The sequence below is a fragment of the Molothrus ater genome, chromosome 1, assembly GCF_012460135.2.
Source record: "Molothrus ater isolate BHLD 08-10-18 breed brown headed cowbird chromosome 1, BPBGC_Mater_1.1, whole genome shotgun sequence".
Classification (NCBI taxonomy): Eukaryota; Metazoa; Chordata; class Aves; order Passeriformes; family Icteridae; genus Molothrus; species Molothrus ater.
The window spans coordinates 10,645,031-10,666,562 of record NC_050478.2 but is presented as its reverse complement, the minus strand read 5'-3'; the positions used below and the strand labels follow the sequence as shown (position 1 = coordinate 10,666,562).

At 40.4% G+C, this 21,532-nt stretch overlaps 1 protein-coding gene across 5 annotated transcripts in view; it reads left to right on the top strand.

The window, feature by feature from the left end:
• The window catches only part of DIP2C (disco interacting protein 2 homolog C), a 309,444-nt gene that overhangs the window by 257,318 nt on the left and 30,594 nt on the right, over window positions 1-21,532 (top strand). For 3 of the 5 annotated variants that reach the window (XM_036397757.2, XM_036397748.2, XM_036397776.2), the window contains 6 exons: window positions 1,424-1,535; window positions 1,624-1,733; window positions 4,513-4,643; window positions 13,195-13,363; window positions 14,307-14,477; window positions 21,320-21,349. In XM_036397757.2, the coding sequence (XP_036253650.1) occupies window positions 1,424-1,535; window positions 1,624-1,733; window positions 4,513-4,643; window positions 13,195-13,363; window positions 14,307-14,477; window positions 21,320-21,349 (723 nt within the window). The remainder of the gene's footprint in view (window positions 1-1,423; window positions 1,536-1,623; window positions 1,734-4,512; window positions 4,644-13,194; window positions 13,364-14,306; window positions 14,478-21,319; window positions 21,350-21,532) is intronic. The other 2 variants (XM_036397765.2, XM_036397786.2) reach the window with 1 other exon arrangement.

Genomic DNA, 21,532 nt, shown 5'->3' with positions numbered 1-21,532 from the left:
AACTGAATTGAGCCCCATCTTGAGCAGTTCCTAACCTGTAGCTAGGCTGTGTTCTTCCTCCTTCCCACTAGCCCTGCGTGTTTACCTCTGATGTGGAATTCTCCAGGCATGGATATTCTGCATTTTAATGAACCTTCTGATTGTCCAAATTATGTAATTCCTGAGGGGGCTGGGAATCACCAACTCTTGAAATTCCTTTTGTTTATGGTTTAGTGTCCCAAATCAAGATTTTCATGGATTAAGGTTAGTGATGTAAGAATTAATTTGCCTTGCCATGACAATGAAAATGGATTAAAGGGTGCTGCAGTGGCTTTGTTTGTACTCACTTTTAGCTTGAAGTATTTAAACAGCCTATACAGGGCAGTCATGGAATTAGAGTGTTAAGAGATTAGAGTTTGATTCAGTGATGTTTGCTCCAAATTTCAAAATGTCCAAATTTCTGGTGTTCTAAAAATTGACTTCCATGAGATCACTGTCAATAGAAGATGTTCTGTTCTGCTCAGTGGTAAAATTAATGTACATATGATTACTGATTTTATTAGTTTAAACACAGGAAATTTAGTGTGCCATGAAATGTTTCATTTTCCTTAAAGAAAAAAATACACTCGGCAGCATTTGCACAGATTTTCAAAGTTTGAGTAAAAGAAAAATAATGTTGCCTTTCCAGTTTTTCCTGTGTTTTATCTTCAGTGATTTCAGTGTTTTTATGCATATTTGTCTGAATTCCTTAAGCATATTAATTTTTATTAATAAAAATAAGAAGTTATTCTTTTTAAGAAAGAAATATTCCTGTAGTTGATACCTATGAACTTTTAAGAATAGCAAATCTAAAAGGAGAATTCAGCATCTATCATTTAAAGTTCAGTGCAGATGGAATTTGCTGTATGCTCACCATTCCCTTTCTTAGTGCCACTTCCACAATTTCTGTTCTAGAGCTACTTTTGCCAATATCAGAAGAGCTCCCAGTGGTTTATCACTGGCACAGGAATTGGAAATACATGGCTAATATAAAATTGACTTAAGATAGTAAAATTATTAATATAAAATGTCAGACTAGGTTTTGGTTTATCTGAAAATATTGTTTATGAACCAAGATACGTTATTGTCAGTCTTCTTTACTGGCATTTTTGGGTGAGAGCTGATATAATGTGTTGAAAAGGTCACATTCTCACTGTTAAGGTGCCTTTAATCTCATTACAATGCTCTTCTCAAAGTGCAGTTTTCATGTAAGTCATAAAACTCACATGACTTTGTCTTCTTTGTAAACTGCATTTTTGAGCATCTTCCCACCTGCCAGTCAGAAAACATAAACTTGATGTACCTATGTCCTGTTCTGGCAGAAAATAAGTCATGGTTTGGCCCATTTTCATGGGGGAGTAAATTAGTATCCCCTTGTGGTTTTATTTATTTTTTTAATTTCCAGGTGAGCCGCTCTGCCTGCTTAATGACCACGCAATTAATTTGTAAATTGCTACGGTCACGGGAGGCGGCGGCGGCGGTGGACATCAGGACATGGCCTCCAGTCCTGGACACAGGTGAGTGCTGGGGCCAGGGGAGCTCTGTCTCTTGTGTCACTGGGCTGGTCAGTGGCACACACACGTTTTCTGTCTCTGTCTCCACCAGATGATTTGCCAAAGAAGCGGCCTGCACAGATCTACAAACCTTCTAACCCTGAAACACTTGCTTACCTTGACTTCAGTGTCTCCACCACTGGCATGCTGGCAGGGGTAAAGGTAGGGACTTCTGCTTAAAGCTGCCCTTCTTGCCATCCTGCCTGGCTTGGCTGTTGGTTGCTCCTAATTTGTGATTCCTTGTGATTTTTGGAAGCAGGAATTGAAGTACTTCCTCCCATGCAGACATTGTTTGAATTCATTGACATAAAATTAGTTCTTCTCTACTTGATACAGGACTGTGTGTGGTAGGTTTAGCCCCTCTCCTCCTCCTCAGGCTAAAACTTTCATCCATTACTCCTGTGCATAGACCACTAGTTTCTCTGCCTGAAGCATTTTTCAGCTTAGGTATCTGTTATTTCCATTTTATGAAGGAAATGAGACTGTCATCCTTTTCCTGCTTGTTCCAGTGCCCATTCATTGCTCCCTTCTTATTGCAACTCAGCTACTGGCCATTGGTTTTCAATATTCTCTTCTTCTTGCAATTAAGGGACCTGCTGATTTCTTTGATATATTCACCCAGTATAATACTAGAGTAAGCTGCAAAAATTCATTGATAGATTTGTTTGCTAAGATGAGCCATTTTGAGCTCTTGAAATCTATTCTGCCATTTTCTCCAACCCTCTAGCCACAATTCATCAAATCTGTTTTACCTAACTTAGGTATCCCACTACTGGTTTCATCAAGACACACTAAAGTCACTCAGTTATTCTTACCTGTCTCTTCCTTACTCCTATTTGTTGCATATCCAAGGATTATGATTACTTTATCAATCTCTGCAGATGTATCATACTTGGAGCCTGTGCTGAATTCCTCACACTCCTTAGTATCATCCAACTATTTGCAGAAACTGTCAGCATAATTTATAAACAAAGAAAACATCATTTTCCCAGTTTTTGGATGAAGAGATAGAAGCAAAGAGCTGTTGAAGTGACCAGCCTGGGGCTGACTGATGGGTAAATGGTTGACTTGACTGATGGTCACATACTGGACATTCCTGCAGCATTTATTCCATGTAACTTTGAATGGCTACAATGCCTACAGATGTGGAGTAGTCATTGGGCTCCTCAGTAGCCAGCAGAGAGAGGCAGGGACTTTTAGGGTGTAATTTATCTGACTTATCTAAAACATCTATTTTTTTAAAGGCATGAATGCCACATAAGTCTTCATTTCCTCTAGAGAAAGCCTCAAATGATTGTTTCAGATGCAGTCATCTGTATTAAATCAGGTCTGAATTACACTTTATCAGACTTGCAGAAATGGCTACTAACTATGCAAAGTGAGTATTTGGGAAACTTCAAAGATAGTCAAAGGCAGGACAAGTCGATGAGCCTTTCTTAGTGTGGCTAGAGGGAAATACAGATAAATCTATCAAGGAATTCTTGATTAGCTTCTAATATATGGGTCACAGAGCCTGCAGGTCACTGATTCAGCAGGTTTATGTAAACAGTTACCATCTACTACATCATCACTAGTGATTAATTATTATAAAATGATCAAAAGAGGCCACAAGGCCTATATTCGTAATGCAGTGGTACTAAATTAAAAGAAATGGCTAAATAACTCCCATGGCTCCTGAAAAGTTGATAAATGTTTTGTAATCACTTTGAAAGTAGTAGATTCCACTTGCATTTACTCTCAACATTTTCAATTCTTACATGCAATATGGTGTAAAAATTCACAGAACAGCAGTTCTATATCAATAGAGTTTGTTTAATCCCATGTGAAAAAGTGGTCTGGATTCAGCTGGAGTAGAATTAATTTTCAGGCTGCAGATGATCACCACACACACACCCATTCAGAGCTGGTCCTTTTGCATCACTTGGAAAACATCCAGCCTCAGTTATAGCTGTCATTGGAATGGAGAAAAAGTCACTTCTGGAGATTTATTCCCCTGTTTACTTTAAGATCAAATAAATTTTACCTTCCAAGTGCCCGTTTTCCTCCATTGACTCTCAGTGAGCAGTATATAAAGCAACCAGCTCCCTGCGTGGCAGAGATCAAAGGTTTGGTGAGTTAACTCCTTTCCAGACTGTATTTCTAACACTGGTGTCTTTCTTGTTACTAATAGAGAAGACAAACATTTAAAGACATTTTCCTGTTTCCATTGTCATGAGAACTTGTAAGTCAGGATGGGTGAGTGTGGAAAGCATCATAAAACTAGGGAAAAAATCAGAATAATTTCCTTTGGATCAGGTTTTTCATTTCTACTTTCTGCTTGTATTATCTTTGAAAGCTTCCTTACCAAGATTTTAAGAGCCTGTTTCTCAACTAGGAGATGGATAACAGGAAGATATTTTACAGATATTTATTTACAGAAACTTTACTAAGTTTATTGGGGATTTTTATTGCTGAATGTTTAGCTCCTTAGTACTGCTTTGCAGGCAAAATCCCTTTCAATTTAAAAAGTGCTTTGACATTTTTCATTTACTTTGTTAAGAAATACATACTTTAAAATATGTTACTGATGATCAGCTAAGTGTTTCATTCTGTCATTCATTCCTTTATTCTTCTAGAAAGCGTAGCATTTTATCATTAGCTTTGCTTACAGCTTGGAGCACATCTTTAAACCACTCACAGCTTTCTTCCTAAATCACTTCAAACCTACCATTCATTCTGTCACCTCTCCCCTTTCACAATTATGTGGATGCCCTCTTGAAGGAAAATTATGTTTTCTAAGACATAAATTACCTGTGTGCATAAAGTCAATTACATTGAGCGTAAAGTCAATATTTATTTGGTGTTTTTATCCTGTAATTGATGTGAGCACTTGGTGCAGTCTGGGAGTGAGCCTTCCAATGACACAGTTGATCATTTTCATTGCTTTGATATTGTCTTTCAGATGTCTCATGCAGCCACTAGTGCCTTTTGTCGTTCTATCAAGCTGCAGTGTGAGCTTTATCCCTCCCGGGAAGTGGCCATCTGCTTGGACCCCTACTGTGGACTTGGGTTTGTCCTCTGGTGCCTCTGCAGGTGAGGCTTCTCCTCAGCCTTTTCTGAAGCAGGTTTCCACTGTGCTGTGGCACAGCAGGACGGATGATGTGAGCGATGAAAGGATGGGAGGAGCAAGCAGTGCCTCTGGGAGTGCTCCAGGCAGCTGGAATTGCTGGGAGCTGTGTGGAAGCTGCAGTGTGGAGGATGTGGTTTGTTTGAGCAGGGCATGGCTGGAGGTGTTTGGGCTGGGAAGTGCAGAGCATCAGCAGGGCTGCTCATGGACCTCCTGCTGCTTTACTGCTGTCCCTGCAGAGCCTGGCCTGTTTTAGTTTAGTGCTTTACCAATAGTACCTAAGGAAGTGGTTTCCTCACGTCCTCTTTTTCATTCTCTAATCTGAAAGCAGGAGTAGATCTCAGGGGACTCTCTCATTTGTGGGACTTTAAGGATGTGATTTTTGCAGAGACACAGAAATGTGTTTTCTTGCAGGTGGCAGTAGGGAAGTTAACAGAAAACAAAACATTTCTAGTGAAACGTGAATCAGCTTTTTGGGTTAATAAATTTGGAAATATAACATTTCTGTCAATGTCTGTACTCCAGGGAAGTTACAGTTCAGCACTGAAAGCAGGTCTATTGATTTTTTTTTTCTTTAAGTTAGCTGGGTTGATGCATAGGGAAAGGAAAAGAACTGTGGGAGTGTTAATGGAGCCCATTTTGATGAAGGCATCTCAGAGTCACAGTGGTCTGACATCTTTGCTCTCTCCACAGAAAGTTCTCTGGTGTTAACAGTACTGCTATTTTTATTAGCTAAGATGAAGATAATCCATGGCATTAAAAATCCTTTCGATAAACTTTGTACCAATTTACTAAATACCTAAAGGAAATATTATTTGATAACAACTGCAACAATTTCTTTTCAACAATTATTGTTTATTTAAAAGTAGGCTATTGGCACAGTTTATTGCCCTTTTATAATATTTGTATTATATCTTAAATAGGCTAAAGATTAACAGTATTATCTTATTCATTTTTGATCCATTTTTCTTGATTTAAGCCATACTTGCCTAATACTGTTTTGGATTTTACATAGGGATTAGAGTTCCCTTTGTTTTGAAAAAATTTTGGGGTTTCAGTGTTTTATTTACCCAACATAAATGTAAAACTATTGAGGCTGCAAAAAACCCCCTTCAGAAATATTGAGATTTTAATTAAATCATTCTGTTTTAACTTTAATTTTTTTAATGTTGCTTCTTTAAAGTCAGTTGACTATTTCTGATTCAGACTTGAGTGTTTCCAGCATGTGTTAGGCCAGGGAAGGTCTGTGCAGCACCATAGGAGAGTTCAGCTAAGGAATGTATCATTGCATAGGATAGTGCTGGAACAGAGAGCATCCAGGAATAACTTCTATGCAACATCATGACGGAGCCATAAAACAGATAAATGTTGACCTGTCCAAAACCCAAATAATTTGTGATGCCCAAGACTCTCCTGAATGCAAATTTTTTGTTCTTCCAGAACCATTTCTCCAACAAATATGCATTTGCTGCCCTTAGGTCCTTCCCAATACTGATAGTACTCAGCCTTTCAGAAGGAGAAGGTTGTTTATGACTGGCAAGTGAATTAAGGCAGCAAGCCTCTGGGAGAAAGCAATCAGAGTCTGTGCTCATTTGGAGCTTACAGAAGGAATAGAAAATTTTATATACCGTTTTCAAAGAAGAGAAAGGAGACAAGGGATTTGAAGGAGCTGAGATCAGGCCAGCAGCACTCGAGTCTTATGAACCTTCACATCAATCTCTTCTTTGCCACTGATCCCCTGTTCCTATTAAATCAGAAAAACTTCAGGCTGCAAGAATTGCAATTGTCATTTGGAGAAAGCTGGCATCAGATACAGCCTAATTAATTCCACTTACAAATCTAATTTCCATTTCATTACTATTTTAGAAATGAGTATTATTCGATGTGATAGAAAAAAAATACATCCTGGAGTTTATAAGGCTCTTACTCCTCATAATTTAAAATTTTGTGACTTTGCATTTTACCCTTTGAGGTTCAGCATAACTGGATCCTGCCCAACATTTCAACCCAGTTTTCTAACTCAGAAACTTCTAGTCTAAACTTATGATTGTCTGTCATCACTCCCACTTACTAAATTAATATTTCTAATGGCATATGGAAATGAAGTTTGATCTTCAATTTTTTATAAGTTTGGGGCTTTTGAGACTTAAATAGGAACTCTTTGTTTTAGGAGCCCAGCAGGAAGCAAGAGCAACCTCCTGTGCTGGGTGCAGTTAAAAGTACATTTAAATTCCTTTATTAACTAGACCAAAGGAGGCATTGACTAAGAAATTGAAAGAAAACCTAACCTTTTATCCCCGTTGTAGGTTCTTAGATGTTGTGCTGGCCTGCTCCACTGTGGTGCCCCAGAATGCCCCATTCTGTGAGGTCAAAGCTACTTAGGAAAGCTGCTGGAGCATGGAGCCAGCCCTTTGGTAAGTTTGAATATATTGCATAGTTTTGCAAAGTTTTTTATTTTTTTTTAATTTATTATTTTATGGCCTAAAGGTTATAAAATAATAAAGAAAAGAAACCTTGCAAAGCAGAGCAATACATTAAAAAGAACTGCTCCCTCTAAACTGGCTGCATGCTCCAGCAGGGTTTCCTTGGAGCCTTTGTCATTGAACAGCAAGTCCTGGGTGTGGCAGCAGACGTCAGCCCCATGTGAGTTTGCAAACCCCTAACTTCTAATTTTAATGAGTTCTTACTCATGATTCAATAAAAGAATACATGATCTTTGTGTTTTTCTCTTTAATAATCTCATTTATCCATTCTGAGAAGGTGATCCTAGTATTCTGACTTGCATTGTGTTACATTTTAAAATGTATTACATTTTTTAAAAGGAAAAAGTAATTCCTCAAATGTAAAAAAAATGAACTCTAAATCCCATTGTTCAGAAATGCTTCCTGAAATTAAGATGTCCCTGTCTTAATGCTTGTCACTGTGGGGCAGAATCCAGCATTCTGCAGTTCATTAGTGAGGATTCACTTAATTTGCTGAGTAATGCAATAGAATAAGAATTTTCCCCCTACTTTAGCCCAGCTAAGCCAACTCAAATTGCAGTTTGACTTTTACTGCTAGGAGACAGAATTGTCCTTGCTGAAGTTCAAATTAAGTACATTAATAATTTTTTATAAACTTTATATATATTCTCAGAAGCTGAGCCTGTCACAGTGTAAGTCAGTGAGACTCAGACTGGACCAGAGGAGCAGAATTTTCTGGTCCACAGCAGCCATGCAATAAGTAACAAGACTGCTATGAAATGGTCCAGGGAAGGCTCTCCATGGAAGGTACTTTCTCCTATCCTGCTCCTGCTGCCTCTGCTCCATAGCATGAAGCCAAAAATCCACAGTGGTGCTGCCAGGTGGCTTCTGCTACAGAAAGACTGCAAGGTTTCTTAGCAACCAGACAGGTGGAACTGTGCAAGAAGTAAGCAAGGGATAACAACACTGACAGGAGAACCACATTTTAGGAAAGTTTATTGTGTTAGGAATCACTGATTATTGTTAGGTTTTTTTTTTTGCTAACTTGAAGATAACTGGCAGGCATGAGCATTTCACCCAATTTCCAACCCATGTGCAGCAAATTAAAGGCAAGACTGCATAAAGAAGCCTAAATGCCACATCAGAACTGGATAACTCTGACATGGGAAGTGAAGGATATGAACATAAACATCTGTCATGTGCTCTGCACAGTGCATAACTGGCACAGGAGGAGTGTGAAGGTGTGTTGTCTGCCCACACACTGCTGTGTGCCAGTTTCCTGGAGAGTCTGTAGCCAGTGGCAATTTGTGGAACAGGCAATTTGCTTTCCTTCCACATTACATCAGTACTGTTAAACTTGCCTCAAGCCTGCAAAATTCAAGGGCAACTGAACACCCTGAGTCACCTTGATAAGTGAGTTCTGAGGTGAGTTGGCAGACTTACCCCATCACCTCTGGAGACATGCCCTTACATGGGGTATGAGTGGGGCAGGAGAGATGGTGATAAGGAACCAGAATGATGCTCAAGGCTGAGCAATGGCCTTTTGCTGGCTCTGGTACTGATGGGTTATCTGCTTACCATGTGTAGTCATGCTCTTGGAGCACTCTGTGGCTGCTGTCATCTTTGGACTCTGCAGGTGCTGTGAAGTCTTTTACTTTTTCTCCCAAAGTCCCTGTTTTTAGTTCATGTTGGATCTCCAGAACTGAAGATTTAATTTTGGCCCAAGTCCTTTGAAGCCTAAGAGAGATATATTCCCAAACACTGTCCTTTATTATACCTGTACTGTCTTTCCTACAAGCTTGGTCCAGGAGATTGTGAAGACTCTTCTACTAAACACCCAGTTCCTATACCTGTCCCTCATCACCAAGTGCCAGATATCACCTGTAGAAATGCAGAAGCCAGATGCAAACACTTAGAGGGTTCAGCAGTACCCACCTGCCTCCTCCCCTGAGTGGGGAAGCAGCTCATGTCACCCAACAAGGACACAGGAGGAAGGGCAGTGATGGGTCAGTAACTGCCAGAATGCAATTGCAAATTGCACTTGCCATTGTCAGCATTTATTGACCAGCTGAAATGTTTGGAACTATAATAAAACCTCAGCTTTTACTGCTGACCTGCCTCAGCACAATATGGGATAAAGCTCCAACTCAGTGGAACAGTTGAGTGCCAAGAGGTCCTTGCAGGAATCTCCATTTGCTGCCAGAGCAGCGCAGCCAGTGCTGTGATCAGATGGTGCTGTCCTACCAAAATACATCCTGGTGCTTTACCTGGAGTGTTCCTGTCCTTGGGCAGCCCTTGCTTAGTGCAGGCAGACAGGGCTCTTCACTTACTGCCAAAGTCCAAGGCTTTGTCCACCACATGAATACTTTTTTTTCCCTGGATTGCTCTGCAGTCCCTTAAAGGAAGACAGCATTTTTACAAGGTGATCTCACACCTCAGCCACCCCTGCATTTCACTCAGCATCTGCATCCCAAAAGTCATTGTGACAAGGTGGTGAACCGTGTCTGCTCCTGTTGTAAAGACCTGCATCAGGAGGTGGATACTTTTGTGACAATCTTGATACAGTTCCTTCCCAGTATGTATATAAGTAAAATCTTGCACCTAGTCCATTGTATCATATATTGTTGCAACCTCAGAAAGGGGAATTTAAGTTCAACAGTTTATATTTAAACTCCCAAGCTTTTCCTGATATCCCTGCTGCCAGTGTTCACCATTATTTTGTTGGTTCTTGTATGAGAATAGCCACGCTGACAGCTTAACCATCTTAAATATCATTATTTCAAGGTGAGATGGAACTGTCTCACCTTGTTCAGTGCCTCGGTTTCAGGATTAACTCTACCAAATCTAGAACTCCATACCTGGATGAACCCAGCAAACTTCTCTGCCATTCCTAGAATTACATGGAGGCAGCATTGACAGAACTTCCTGTAGGTTTGGAACCATATCAAGCTTCATCCAGCACCTCCAAAGCAGCCTTGCACAACTGCAGCTTGTTCAGGCACGTGGTCCTCTGTGTGGTGTTTGGCATTCACGCTGAGCATGACCCTCTAACATCTCACAGTGATTTGAACCCACTGGAATGGTATGACATGTTTCAACCAGCTGTATTTTTTCCTCAGCTTTTTCTCTACCAAAACATGGGTGATAGACAGCTTCTCAGGGGAATAGAAATCTGTGAATTTTCAGGGATGTGTAGCATTTTGTGGCTTGGACTGATGCACAAATTGTGTGCAATGTTTCAGAGATTGATTCAGGGAGCTGAGCCAAATTATGGCCGATGTCACGGTGACCAGGTGCTGCATAAAGCACTTCAGCTGTGGGATTGGCACATTCACCCCACAATTATGCCTTTGTAGTTCTTCTTGTAGCTCCACCAACTGCTCTTGCAAATCAGAGGATATGCATGGAGTATTAAACCACAGCTCAGTAGGCAAAGCCTGTGCTGGGTGTGAAGTTTGCAGGCATGGTATCAGCTGGCTGTAGGTTTGTGTATTGCACTCAAGAGCAGCACGTGTCAGGCTCTTCAGCACAGAAAGTTTTCTTCCTGCTAGATATTTCCTTCTGCTGTGCAGTTTGATCCTGAACTCCACAGTATTTCTGAGGTATTAGAAAACTCAGAAAGCATACTAGCAACATCTTAATTTGTTTCAGTCTAATTGGAGCAATTTTTTTTAGTCTAAGCCTGATCATGAGAGTATTTGTTTCCCTCAGTCTGAAGAAGATGGGTTATTTTGCATCCAGATCCTCATGCTTTGCTGCAGGACTGTTGGTGGGAGCAAAACCACTTTCTTGTCCATAAGCTGATCAAGACAGGTAAGAGTTCACCCCCACACATTAGTATTGCTGAGAGGAAAAACACTTGTCTTTGATGTAAATTCTGCTATTTTGAATGATTTAATGGTAAAATACACTTGGAATCAATTTTCTATTTTCCTACCAAAGTAATGCAGCTTTCTTCTCCAATATTGCTGTGAAGTTTGTGCAAACACTTTTCAGTACAGGGATAAAGCTTGTTCTTTTGATTTGGTTTTGATTTTGGTATGTCTGCCCAGTTGAATAAGTGATACTTTAGGGATCTTAATGTGGTTGTGAGTAATAGTTCTCCCACATTTGACACCCAATAATAAACATCATGTGTATTATTATGCAGATAATTTTTTCACCTGCTACTGGTTGCATCAATTAGAGAAGTTCAGGGTCAGGGGGAAGGGTTTGAAGGTGAATCTCTGTATACCATATTTGTACAGATTGGAGCCCATCCCAGGTTTTTACTTGAGTGGTTATAGCCTCCTGTTTGTAAGCATTATGTATTTGCCAGACAGATTGCATACCTTGATTGTTTGTGGAGCCCTAAGCAGCCTTTTGGTCTTGCTTCTCTGAAAAACTGAATAGAATTTGCTAAGAGTAAAAGAGTGAGGTAATATTTATAGTAAAAATCAGTACTACTCCCTGGCTGGTTTGATCTTTCACTTGAGCTCAGGGCATTCCCCTTTCAGACATGGGTAATGCTGCCAAGATCTCTTGTCACATGTTTATGCAGCACATGCTCAAGGTTCAGTGATGCTTTATTGTGATTCCATGAAGGAGTAATGGTTCATTTGCCCACCCTGTGCTGTGCCCACCGTGTCAGCCCCATCCCAGAACACATCACTCCATGGTGAGCCCCTGCCCATCCATCACCCAGAGTGGCATCAATGGGGACAAGCAGTCAAAGATAAAATTTCTCCTCTCTGATAAATGAAATTGCTTGAACTGTAGTTCATACATATTCCATGACATCCTCAGGCTCATACTCCAGCAGAGACCTAAACAATTTGGGTTATTAACTGCTGTTGTGGCTGGACTTGTTCACCACTTTTGCCCATATGGTACCAAGCAGAGACATCCAGGTCACACAAACCTTGTTCTACATGGCACAGCTTTTGAAAGCACTCTCATCTGGGTTTGGGGGAAGTGGGGGCACTCACTCACCAAGGAGGGAATGTGTGTGTGTGAGTGTGTGTGTGTGTGTGTGCAGCCCATCTGCAAGGATTGCAGAGGTGCCAGTGTTACAGAGATGCTCATATTCCTGAAAATGAATTTCATGTCTTACCTCAGACACTGGATTTGAAAACATTGACTTTACCAAGCTGGCATTTCAAGTTTTCAAGTCACAAATGAAATTCTTTTAAGCATCATAAATCTTGGGGGCTTTTATGGTCCTTTCTCAGAACTTTTATGATTTGGAGGCTTTATGCTGTCACCATTCCAATTTGAAATATCTACAGATCACAAATTGAGATGTGAGGGGACTGTAAAATTGATGGTAAATGGGCCTGTGTGAGATGAGTGAACAACATAGAACCCATGGGAAATAAAGTCATCAAATTGGGAATATCTTTCCCTTGGGGAGATTCTTAGGTACCAGAGAAATTAGCTCTGACATATTTTTTCCCTCAGGGACCCTGATAAGTGTATTTTTGCAATATTTATGCTCAGTGGGTATCCAGTATACAAGAGATGTAGTATATTTGAGTTTCAAAAGTTCATAAAACTTTCACAGAAGAAATTAAAAACTACAAGGGATGTTAAATTAGGGCCAAATTTACTCCCTTGAAAATTATTGCAGACCTCTTGCTTGCTTTAGCAGGGGGCAGGTGGCTTTCATATTAAGTAATAAAGTAGTCTTTTAGTCAAGGTCTGTTAAAATGCTAATTACTCAATCCAAGGTATTTGTCAGCAACACTTAATTTTTCAAAATATTATTGCACTGCCTATTCACACCATTAACAACTGAACTATTTTGCTCTTTTTGGTACAGTCCTAAGAGCAAAGTCCACTGGAATTTTGAGTGAATTAGTAGTTTAGGAGCACATTCTGCCTGCAGTCCTCATAGACTCTGGAAGAACAGCAGAAAACCAGGGTTAAATGTTATATTAAAGTTCTGGAGCTGTGAAGCACTGTAAGGCTTTGCAGGATCCAGCCAGTGCTGTGATAAACTGTGTATTCACCTCCCCCTTGGTTTGTCTGTGGACACGGGTGTTTAGTGTGTGTTAATGAATCTTGTGTCTTGCAGCGTTTATTCAGGACACCAGTCTATTCTGATTCCTCCCTCAGAGCTGGAGACCAACCCTGCCCTGTGGCTTCTTGCAGTGAGTCAGTACAAAGTGAGGGACACTTTTTGTTCCTATTCAGTCATGGAGCTCTGTACTAAGGGACTCGGTTCGCAAACAGAGTCGCTGAAGGTGAGTGCTCCCGCTGCCCTGCCCACCCTGCTGCCTGCTGATGGGCTTTGGGAGCCTTCAACACTCTGCTGAGTGTCTGCTGGGAGGAGAAAATCATCAAAGGGCACAGGCAGCTTCCACAGAACCCACGTTACTCCTTGCCAGAGGCTGTGTATCAATACTAGTCATTCTTCAGATCACAGGGCTGTTAAACATCAAGGAAAGGCTTTTATTTGCCTAAGCTTTCTGATGTGTGTTGCAGCCTGTGTTGATAGGCTAGTGTTGGAAAACAGAGGTGTAAATGTCCAAGAGGCTCAAAGAGTATTACATTGTATAGTGTGTTTTATGAATACCCTGGTTATATGAACTACTAGTTTGGTTTTGACCTCTGTAGTAAATAATCACATGCTTAAAAGTACTGTGTTACTTAAGCTTTTAACTAGATGATCCTTGTTGTATGGAGAGGAGGGTATATCTTCCTTCCCCTGCCCAGAATTAAAAGCCAGGTAGCCAGTTAAATATCTGAAATCATCTGGAATTTCCCATGTGCTACTGAAATAAATTTATCTTGAGATGCTGATATTTATGATGACTCCAACCTTTACCATCCTCTCTTAATAATTTCCTAATCAGCTTTTTCCAAGTCTAGACATTGCTTCCTGTTTTCTGTTATTCAGCGTCGTCTGAATTAATTTGGGGAAATAGCATTCCCTCCCTTCAGAATTAGCATGCCCATCATTTCCTGTGTGCTAATGTTGAGATGACAAGCAAGTGTGTGCTTCTTCAGCTATTAGAGTGTCATCTGGCCATCCGGCCTCCAGGAAAAATGGAAACGGTGATGATACCTTAGCCTCTGTTCTGCTTTCCTCTGGAATCATATTACCTGCATAATGCACTTAAGAACTTCTGTTTTGCATTAAACCTGCCCATTTGTGGCCTTTGTTACATTTTGACTTCTTTTTAGGCAAGGGGACTGGACCTTTCACGTGTACGGACGTGCGTGGTAGTGGCTGAAGAACGACCTCGGATAGCTCTTACTCAGTCATTTTCAAAGTTATTTAAAGACCTGGGCCTCCATCCACGGGCTGTCAGCACATCACTTGGCTGTAGAGTTAACCTGGCAATATGTTTGCAGGTAAGATTTTTCACTCCTTAAGCTCAAAGTTGTTTTAAGGAAATGGTTTTCAGTAAGAAGCGTTCATTGTATTTCCTTTTGCTGTTTGGTCGTAGACCATGCTAAGAAATGCATGTAGTACCTAATGTTCTTGCATACACAGGTAGTAAATTTCTGTTACTTTGTCAACAATTCATCCCTCTCATGTTGCAATCATAGCATTTATTCTCCCATGAATACAAGAATTGAGAAAAGCACCTGAGAGTGACAACATGTACTCTGTACTCCAGAGCCAGTAGGTAATGGTGTCATGTCAGTGACAGTTTCCAAGTGTTTACTTCAGTGTGTTACAAAAAGGATTCCTTCTGTTCATAAAATACTTCCAACCATTACTTATTTAACTAGACAGATATTTTCTGCACGCAAGGAAAATTATTTTGCTGTATCTCTTCTGTTTTGATCCTCTAATCAGAAGAAAAGTCCCAAGGATCATACAGGATGTCACATGCATTCTCCAGGAATCTTTACTGAGTCATGATTTTAATAACTGGTGGAGCACTGTAGCTATCTGGTCTGAATTTCTGAATAGCATCTAGTTTTTTCAACCAGTGATAACTGCACCAAGCAAATAGTTTTAGGTTGATCTAGAGTATAGTATTTTATCTTTTAGGACTTCATGTGATGAAAGTTAACTTGCCTTTGTTTAGGATGTTCCATTTTTAATTAATTTCGCCTTATTTCCAGTTTCAATTCATCTGGCATTAAATCCAGACATTTTTTTTATTCTAGAATAAGATTTTCATTTCTGTCATGTATCTAATACACATCTTAATTTTGATAAATAGATTAGAATCTTAATACATTCTTTCCTGATCTCTGTCTCATTTTTGTGACTCTTGATCTCTTTCTGTCCTTCAAATCTGGTTTCAGAGTTGCACATATTATTCCTGTAATAATACCATAGGTGTCCTACTCAGGTGTAATATGTTTTCAAATTTAATAACCTTTTAAATACTAAAAGAATCATCTTCTGCATTGGCAGCTGCTCTGGCTGGGAAGTTCCATATCCATTTGGTCATGTGCCATGTCTCTAACCTCTTCAAAGTCACTGTGTCCTCAGTAGGACTTGCCTGTACTCTGTGTGTCCATCCTGGCAGCTGCCCCTGGTTTATGTGAAGGATTTCTCATGAAGGTCACATGGGTACCTGCTTCAGTGTGGAAGTCAGAGCAAATCTTCTCAGTGACACTGCAAATAAGAATCTGCTATTCCTTTTCTGATTATAAATGTAAATATTTTTTAATCCAAAAAAACCTGACAAATTGAGGTTATGGGTTCAGCACAGAGCAGTGTGTCTGTGCCTGCTTTAGCCTCTTGCCCTTTCCAGTGTTACCAGGATATGAATACAGGAGGTGTGCACAGGTCCAGTACTGCTTGCTTTCTCTCTGACTGCAGCAGAGGATCCCTACAGCCCAGGGTGCCTTCAATTATTACTGTCAAGCATATGACAAGGCAAAGCTGAGCAGGATTAAAAGTCATTCTGTTGCCCAGAGGTGGAGTTGTTCGTTTGCCATTCTGTAATTGCTACCATAAATATTCTCCAGGAATAAAAAAGTTTTAGAAAGGAGGGGAATCAGGGAAGAGATGACATACCTTAGTTGGAAACAGATAGGATGGGGCCTGTCAGCTCTCCCAGCAGCTGTGGTGGAGCTGCTTCTGAAAGACAACTCAACTTCTCTGGCTTCTGGTCCTTGGGGAGACCAGACATGAAGGATGCTTTAGATTACAAGGGCACATTTTTAGCTGCAGAATTTTGCTTGCCACTAATGAAAATCCCCATTTTAGATGTGCATCAATCTCTGGATGGTTCATGGTGGTTGCTTCACTTATAAGTCCTTAATTCAGGACAAATGATAAAATCATGGGTTAACACTAAGGAGCAGTAAGCCAGGTGCAATATCAAAGTGTGGCCTGTTGGAAGTAACACTGTGCTTGTTCTGCCTGGGATTTAATGTTTTTCATAGCAGCTTGTGTGGAGCTGTGTTCAATTTGTGACTGAACAGTGTTGGGAGCACACCAGTGGCTTGTGCTGACCAGTCCTGCACAGCATCAGGGCTGTCTCCATTTCTCTCTGTGTCCCCTGCCCCATCACCCCACTGCCTCAGCAAGCAGGCTGGAGGAGAAAGAAGCTGGGAAGGGACACAGCCAAGAAAGCTGTCCCCAGCTGACCTGGGATATCCCATAATGTCATGCTCAGCATTAAAGAAAAAGGGTGGTTGGTCTTCCAAAGCAGCTCAGAGTCTGCCTGGGCATTGTTCTGCTCAAGGGGGGTGATGAGTGATTGCTTTTGAATCACTTGGATTCTTCTCTTTCCTTCTCTCCTTAAACTGTCTTCATCTTTCGTCTTGACCTGTGGATTTTCTCACTTTTGCTCTTCCTTTGCTCTCCCTGTCCCACCGGGAGCTGGGTGAGTCCTGAGCTGCTGACTGGGTCAACCCACTGCAAACATGCAGGGAAGCTGGCTACACTCAGAGAAACTGGAAGGCTTAATCAGCATGGAGTTAGGCTGGATTATGGCTTGACTGGATATCTGCCTTTTGATTGTGTTAACTCCTTTGCTGAAGATTGCTTCTTAGATGGTTCTTTACAGAAATTCTTGAAAGAGTTGTTGAATCTAACTGGAAAAGTGGCTAGATCTCTGAAGGAATATTGCCAATGATAGTGCCCATGGATTTAGGAACAGCACAGAATGAGAGCCTTGAGTGAGATGGTTAAACAGCCTGGTTGATTGTGTAGCTTAATGTCAGGCTTTGTTGAGTTCTACTCAGATGTGGCATCTCGGTCCATAGGACAAACTAAAAGCCAAACACTGCCTAAAGAGTGGTGTGGCTGGAATGGAGAAAAGCCACTTCAGGACAGGCTATATGTAGCAACATTATCTTCCCAAGCAGAATTGTTTTTGAAGCATTTGAGCTGAGGCTTTTTTGGCAAGTTTTAAAGATGCTCAAAAAATTACTAAAGGTTTTACTTGCAAGCATCACCACAAAACATGTTATTTTGGTGGAGACTGTAAAGATAGAGGCTTACATGTTTTGAAGCATCTGGCAGTAGACATTGCCAGGGACTGGATACTGAATTAGATTGAATGCTCTTTCCAAATTGTCTGGAACTTTATGGCTAGTGGCATTCCAGAATAGCTTGTGGGCTATTCTCTTTTCTCAGCTGAGGAACAAATTAAATTTTAATCCCTTATCTACAGTATTCCTGCAATTGGTATTGTCTCCAATATGTTCCAGAAATGGTTTATGATTTCTGGATTCTTCACACTGCATAAAATTACTTCTCAAGATATCTGAGTCAATAGCATCTGCCTTTGCTTTTTTCTTCCAAGTTATGTCATCTATGAGATCAGCACGTGGTTCCTGGAGCACCAACTTCCACAGGGATAATGGTGATCCAGCCTGGTCTGCAGTGCTTCTAAAATATGTATCTACTACTCACCTTACTAAACATGTCCCAGGATTCAGCTGCTGACCCTTATCCAGGTTTCTTCTCTGTGGGCTACCTCTAATACAACTTGGATATTATCTTTGATACTTTCTTGATCTCCAATTTTGTGGACAAATCCAAGATTCAAATGTTTAAAGGGAAAGGTATCCTGATTCTTCCAGAAAGCTTTTACAGTTCACCTCTCCAAAAAGAGAGGAGGAAGTTGTGTATGTCCATGTGGGTGTATCTCTGTGTGTGTGAATCTGTATGTCTGTGTGTGTATAGCAGAATTTAACATTTCATGAAAGATTACCTTGAAAAAAAATCACTGTGATAATCTCTTTGGTACAAAAGAATCTTAGTCTACCAAATTATCTTAATTTCCAGGTTGTGATCACTGACAGACTAAAGCATTGTCATTTGTATTCATTTCCTTTCAAACTGAGAGCAAATTTAGTATGTTTCCTTTGATGTAGTCATTGCAGACTAGATTTCTAGAGATGTGCTTTTGAAGATAAATAATTTCCTCCATCTTTAGGCACTAAAATGCTATTAATATCTGACCTTTTATGGCTGTATAGTCACAGATAATGGTCCAGGGATTAGTGAGATAAAAAGATTGAATCTAGCATATTTTAATTCTCATTAACTAGCATCTTAGCATTCTCAAGGGAGAGAGAAAAATAGATATGAAAAGTAGCTGGTTTCTTACAACAGCACAGATGGTTCTCTAGGATTTTAGCTGATTTCCATTTAAACACTTGGAATAAATATTTTCATTTTATTCAACCTGCTACTCAGTTTCAGCTGAGGGAAAACTTCTAGAAGTTGTTAATTTTCCTTAGTTAACCCTGAAAGTGTACTAACAAATCTGTCCAAGCTAAGGGAGAGCAGGATTCATCTTGCTTCTTTTCTATCTCCTCTGAGATTGCAAGGTTAAGTGAGTTATCCCATATCCATCAATAGTCAGTGGAATCACAGGAATACTTCAAGAGACATCTCAGGCCCCCACTGGGGATGGGATCCATCACCATCAGGAGATCCTTCCTACCTTATGCAGCAAACTTTCTTCTTTAATGGCTGAAGTTACATGAAATGGACCCTTTCCTCACTGTCTAGCAAAGAAATCTTTGTTACTCAGTTTAGGGCATAAAGTTAATATGTTCTTTTTACTTAGTGACAGATCACACTCTCTGGAGATCTTCCATATTAAAAGTAATAAAGGCTAGGTCTGCAAAGAGTGCCCCAGGAGACCGTGCACTGTGTCAGAGGTATGATTCACACTTAGCAATGTACTGCAGCTCTGGGTGAGCTCCCTCAGATTCTGTTTTCCCACCTTTGCTATGAGTCATGCCATGAAGTTCTTTTCACAGCTCCAGCCGCTGTGCTTGCGTGGGTGACATTGCCAAGTGCTCACCAAAATCTCCTTTCTGAGCATCGCTGGAACAGAACCAGACTGGGAGTAAACACTGAGGCCACATCCTTAGGCAGTTAAATAAAACCCAAAAAACCAGTTATTTTTAAATCCTTAGGATTTCTGACAGGCTAGTTCCTGGTTTTTATCTTTGGAGAGGGAAGAAGAGGAGAGCATGCAGCTTGGCCTTTGACTTGAGTGGAAATTAGGCGTGCACTGAGTCCTGGCATGTGGGCAGCCCTACAGCTGACTTGTTGGGGTGGTACTGCAAGCAGTACCACCAGCTGGGGTGATACTTCAAGCAGTACCTCTGGTACTAGAAGAAGTACCACTTCAAGAAGTTTTGACATTGAGAGAATAAAAGCCTGGCATACTGCTCGGATTTGCTCGGATGGTTCAACAGTGGCAGCCGGTGCACGGGCAGAGATTTATTTAATCCAAGAGATGTGACTTATGATATACCCATTTTCAGAGAGAAAATTCCTTATGTCCCATTTGGTTTTCTTGAGCAATACCAGGCATATCCTAAGTAAATATCAGATACTCCAGAAGTTGTGTTGTTTTTTCCCTGTTACCAGCATAACAGATGCTCTCTATCTCTGTCTCTCAAAATAAATGTGCACAGACAAATTGAGTCAGTCATTCTGGTCTTGGCTTAGACTCTGCTACCTTTGAAATACTTCTCAGAGTATTTCAGCTGCAACTGGCCACAGAAGGACATTGCTGATAATTCAGCTGCTATTTCTCAAGCATAGTTAAAAGCCATATGAGATTCTGGTACTCTCAAAGTCCTTTCTGCACCTGCAGTATAGTCACAGGCAATGAATTATATAACTGCTGGATTTCAGTAATTCTCTGCTTTCTTGCAGTTACACTGCAGTGTTCAGTCTGGATTATTAGTAATACCATTTTGGGGCATCAGTGCAATAAGCAGATCCATCCTATTTTTATTAAATGTTTCATCTTCCTTTGCATCCAAAATAGACCTGTCTTAAGGTGCTGCTGTGGCAGCTTCCTGCGGTCTTTAGCTCTGCTGGCATTCAGGAGTCTGGTGAGAGGAATGTGGGATGCCAGGGCTTTCAGAGCTGTTTGTTTTCACAAGTCCTGGGGCAAATCCCACAGCATCCATCTGGTGTTGGATGCTCCATGTGATAGTAGTGCCTTGGGACCAGTCACCACTGAGGATTTTCTGTCTCCTTGCTGACTTATCAGTCATGGTGGACAGCTGATGGGTTTTATCAACTTTAAATTTTACTGGTTTTTATATGTATTACACTGTTTACCATAGCTAATAGGAATGAAGACTTCTTGGGCTCTGAAGTTGCTCCATTTATTTATGATCTTCCAGTAGTTAGATTATGCACCAAGCCTTGATTTCATTTCACTTTAGGATCAGGTTAATCTGTATGCAAGAAGGTGTAAGTATCTTTCTCTGTTGTATACTAATTTATTTTTTTTTCCAAAAAGAGAGCGTACTTTTGATTTCCAGAGGACAACACTTACAAACTTCTGTTAATAGCAAAATGGCAGACCTAGAATTCTCAATGGAATAAAGTGCATCAAAATAGGAGGGCCATAATGTTTAATGACTTCAAAACCAAAAACAGCAATAACAAAAAAATCAGTATGCTAGACATGTGTTTTCCACTAACAACATTGTCTGTAGTGTCCTAAAACCATTTAAATCTGTTTGTCCAAGGTTAGCAGTCTACAGCTGTCTCTTCTGTTGCTCTACTAAAATGTTGACACCTCATTTTTTACTTTTTTTAACCTTTAATGGTATAATGGTTAATTTGTAAAATTCCTGTATTTGACATTGTTTTTCTTTTTATTTTACTCCCTGCTTTTTGCATTCTCCTCTTTTGTTTCTCCCACCCTTCATTCCCATTTTTTATTATTATTTTTGTCTTGTGTTACCTTCTTTCCTTCTCTCCCTCATCCCTGCTATTCCTGCTGCTATAGCCTCACAGGCTGGGGAAGCTGGCCGAGCAGGTAGGGGATTTTCATGTTCCCTCAATACCCACCTATCAGCTTCCAACAGTGGGACAGACTAGAAATTGAGTCTGGAGATTTGGGGATTTTCAGATCCTTCTATAAAATTATAAATAAGTCCACTATAGCTTTATCTGGATGCAGGTTTCATCAAATATCAGATGTCCATTGTAACTATTTCAT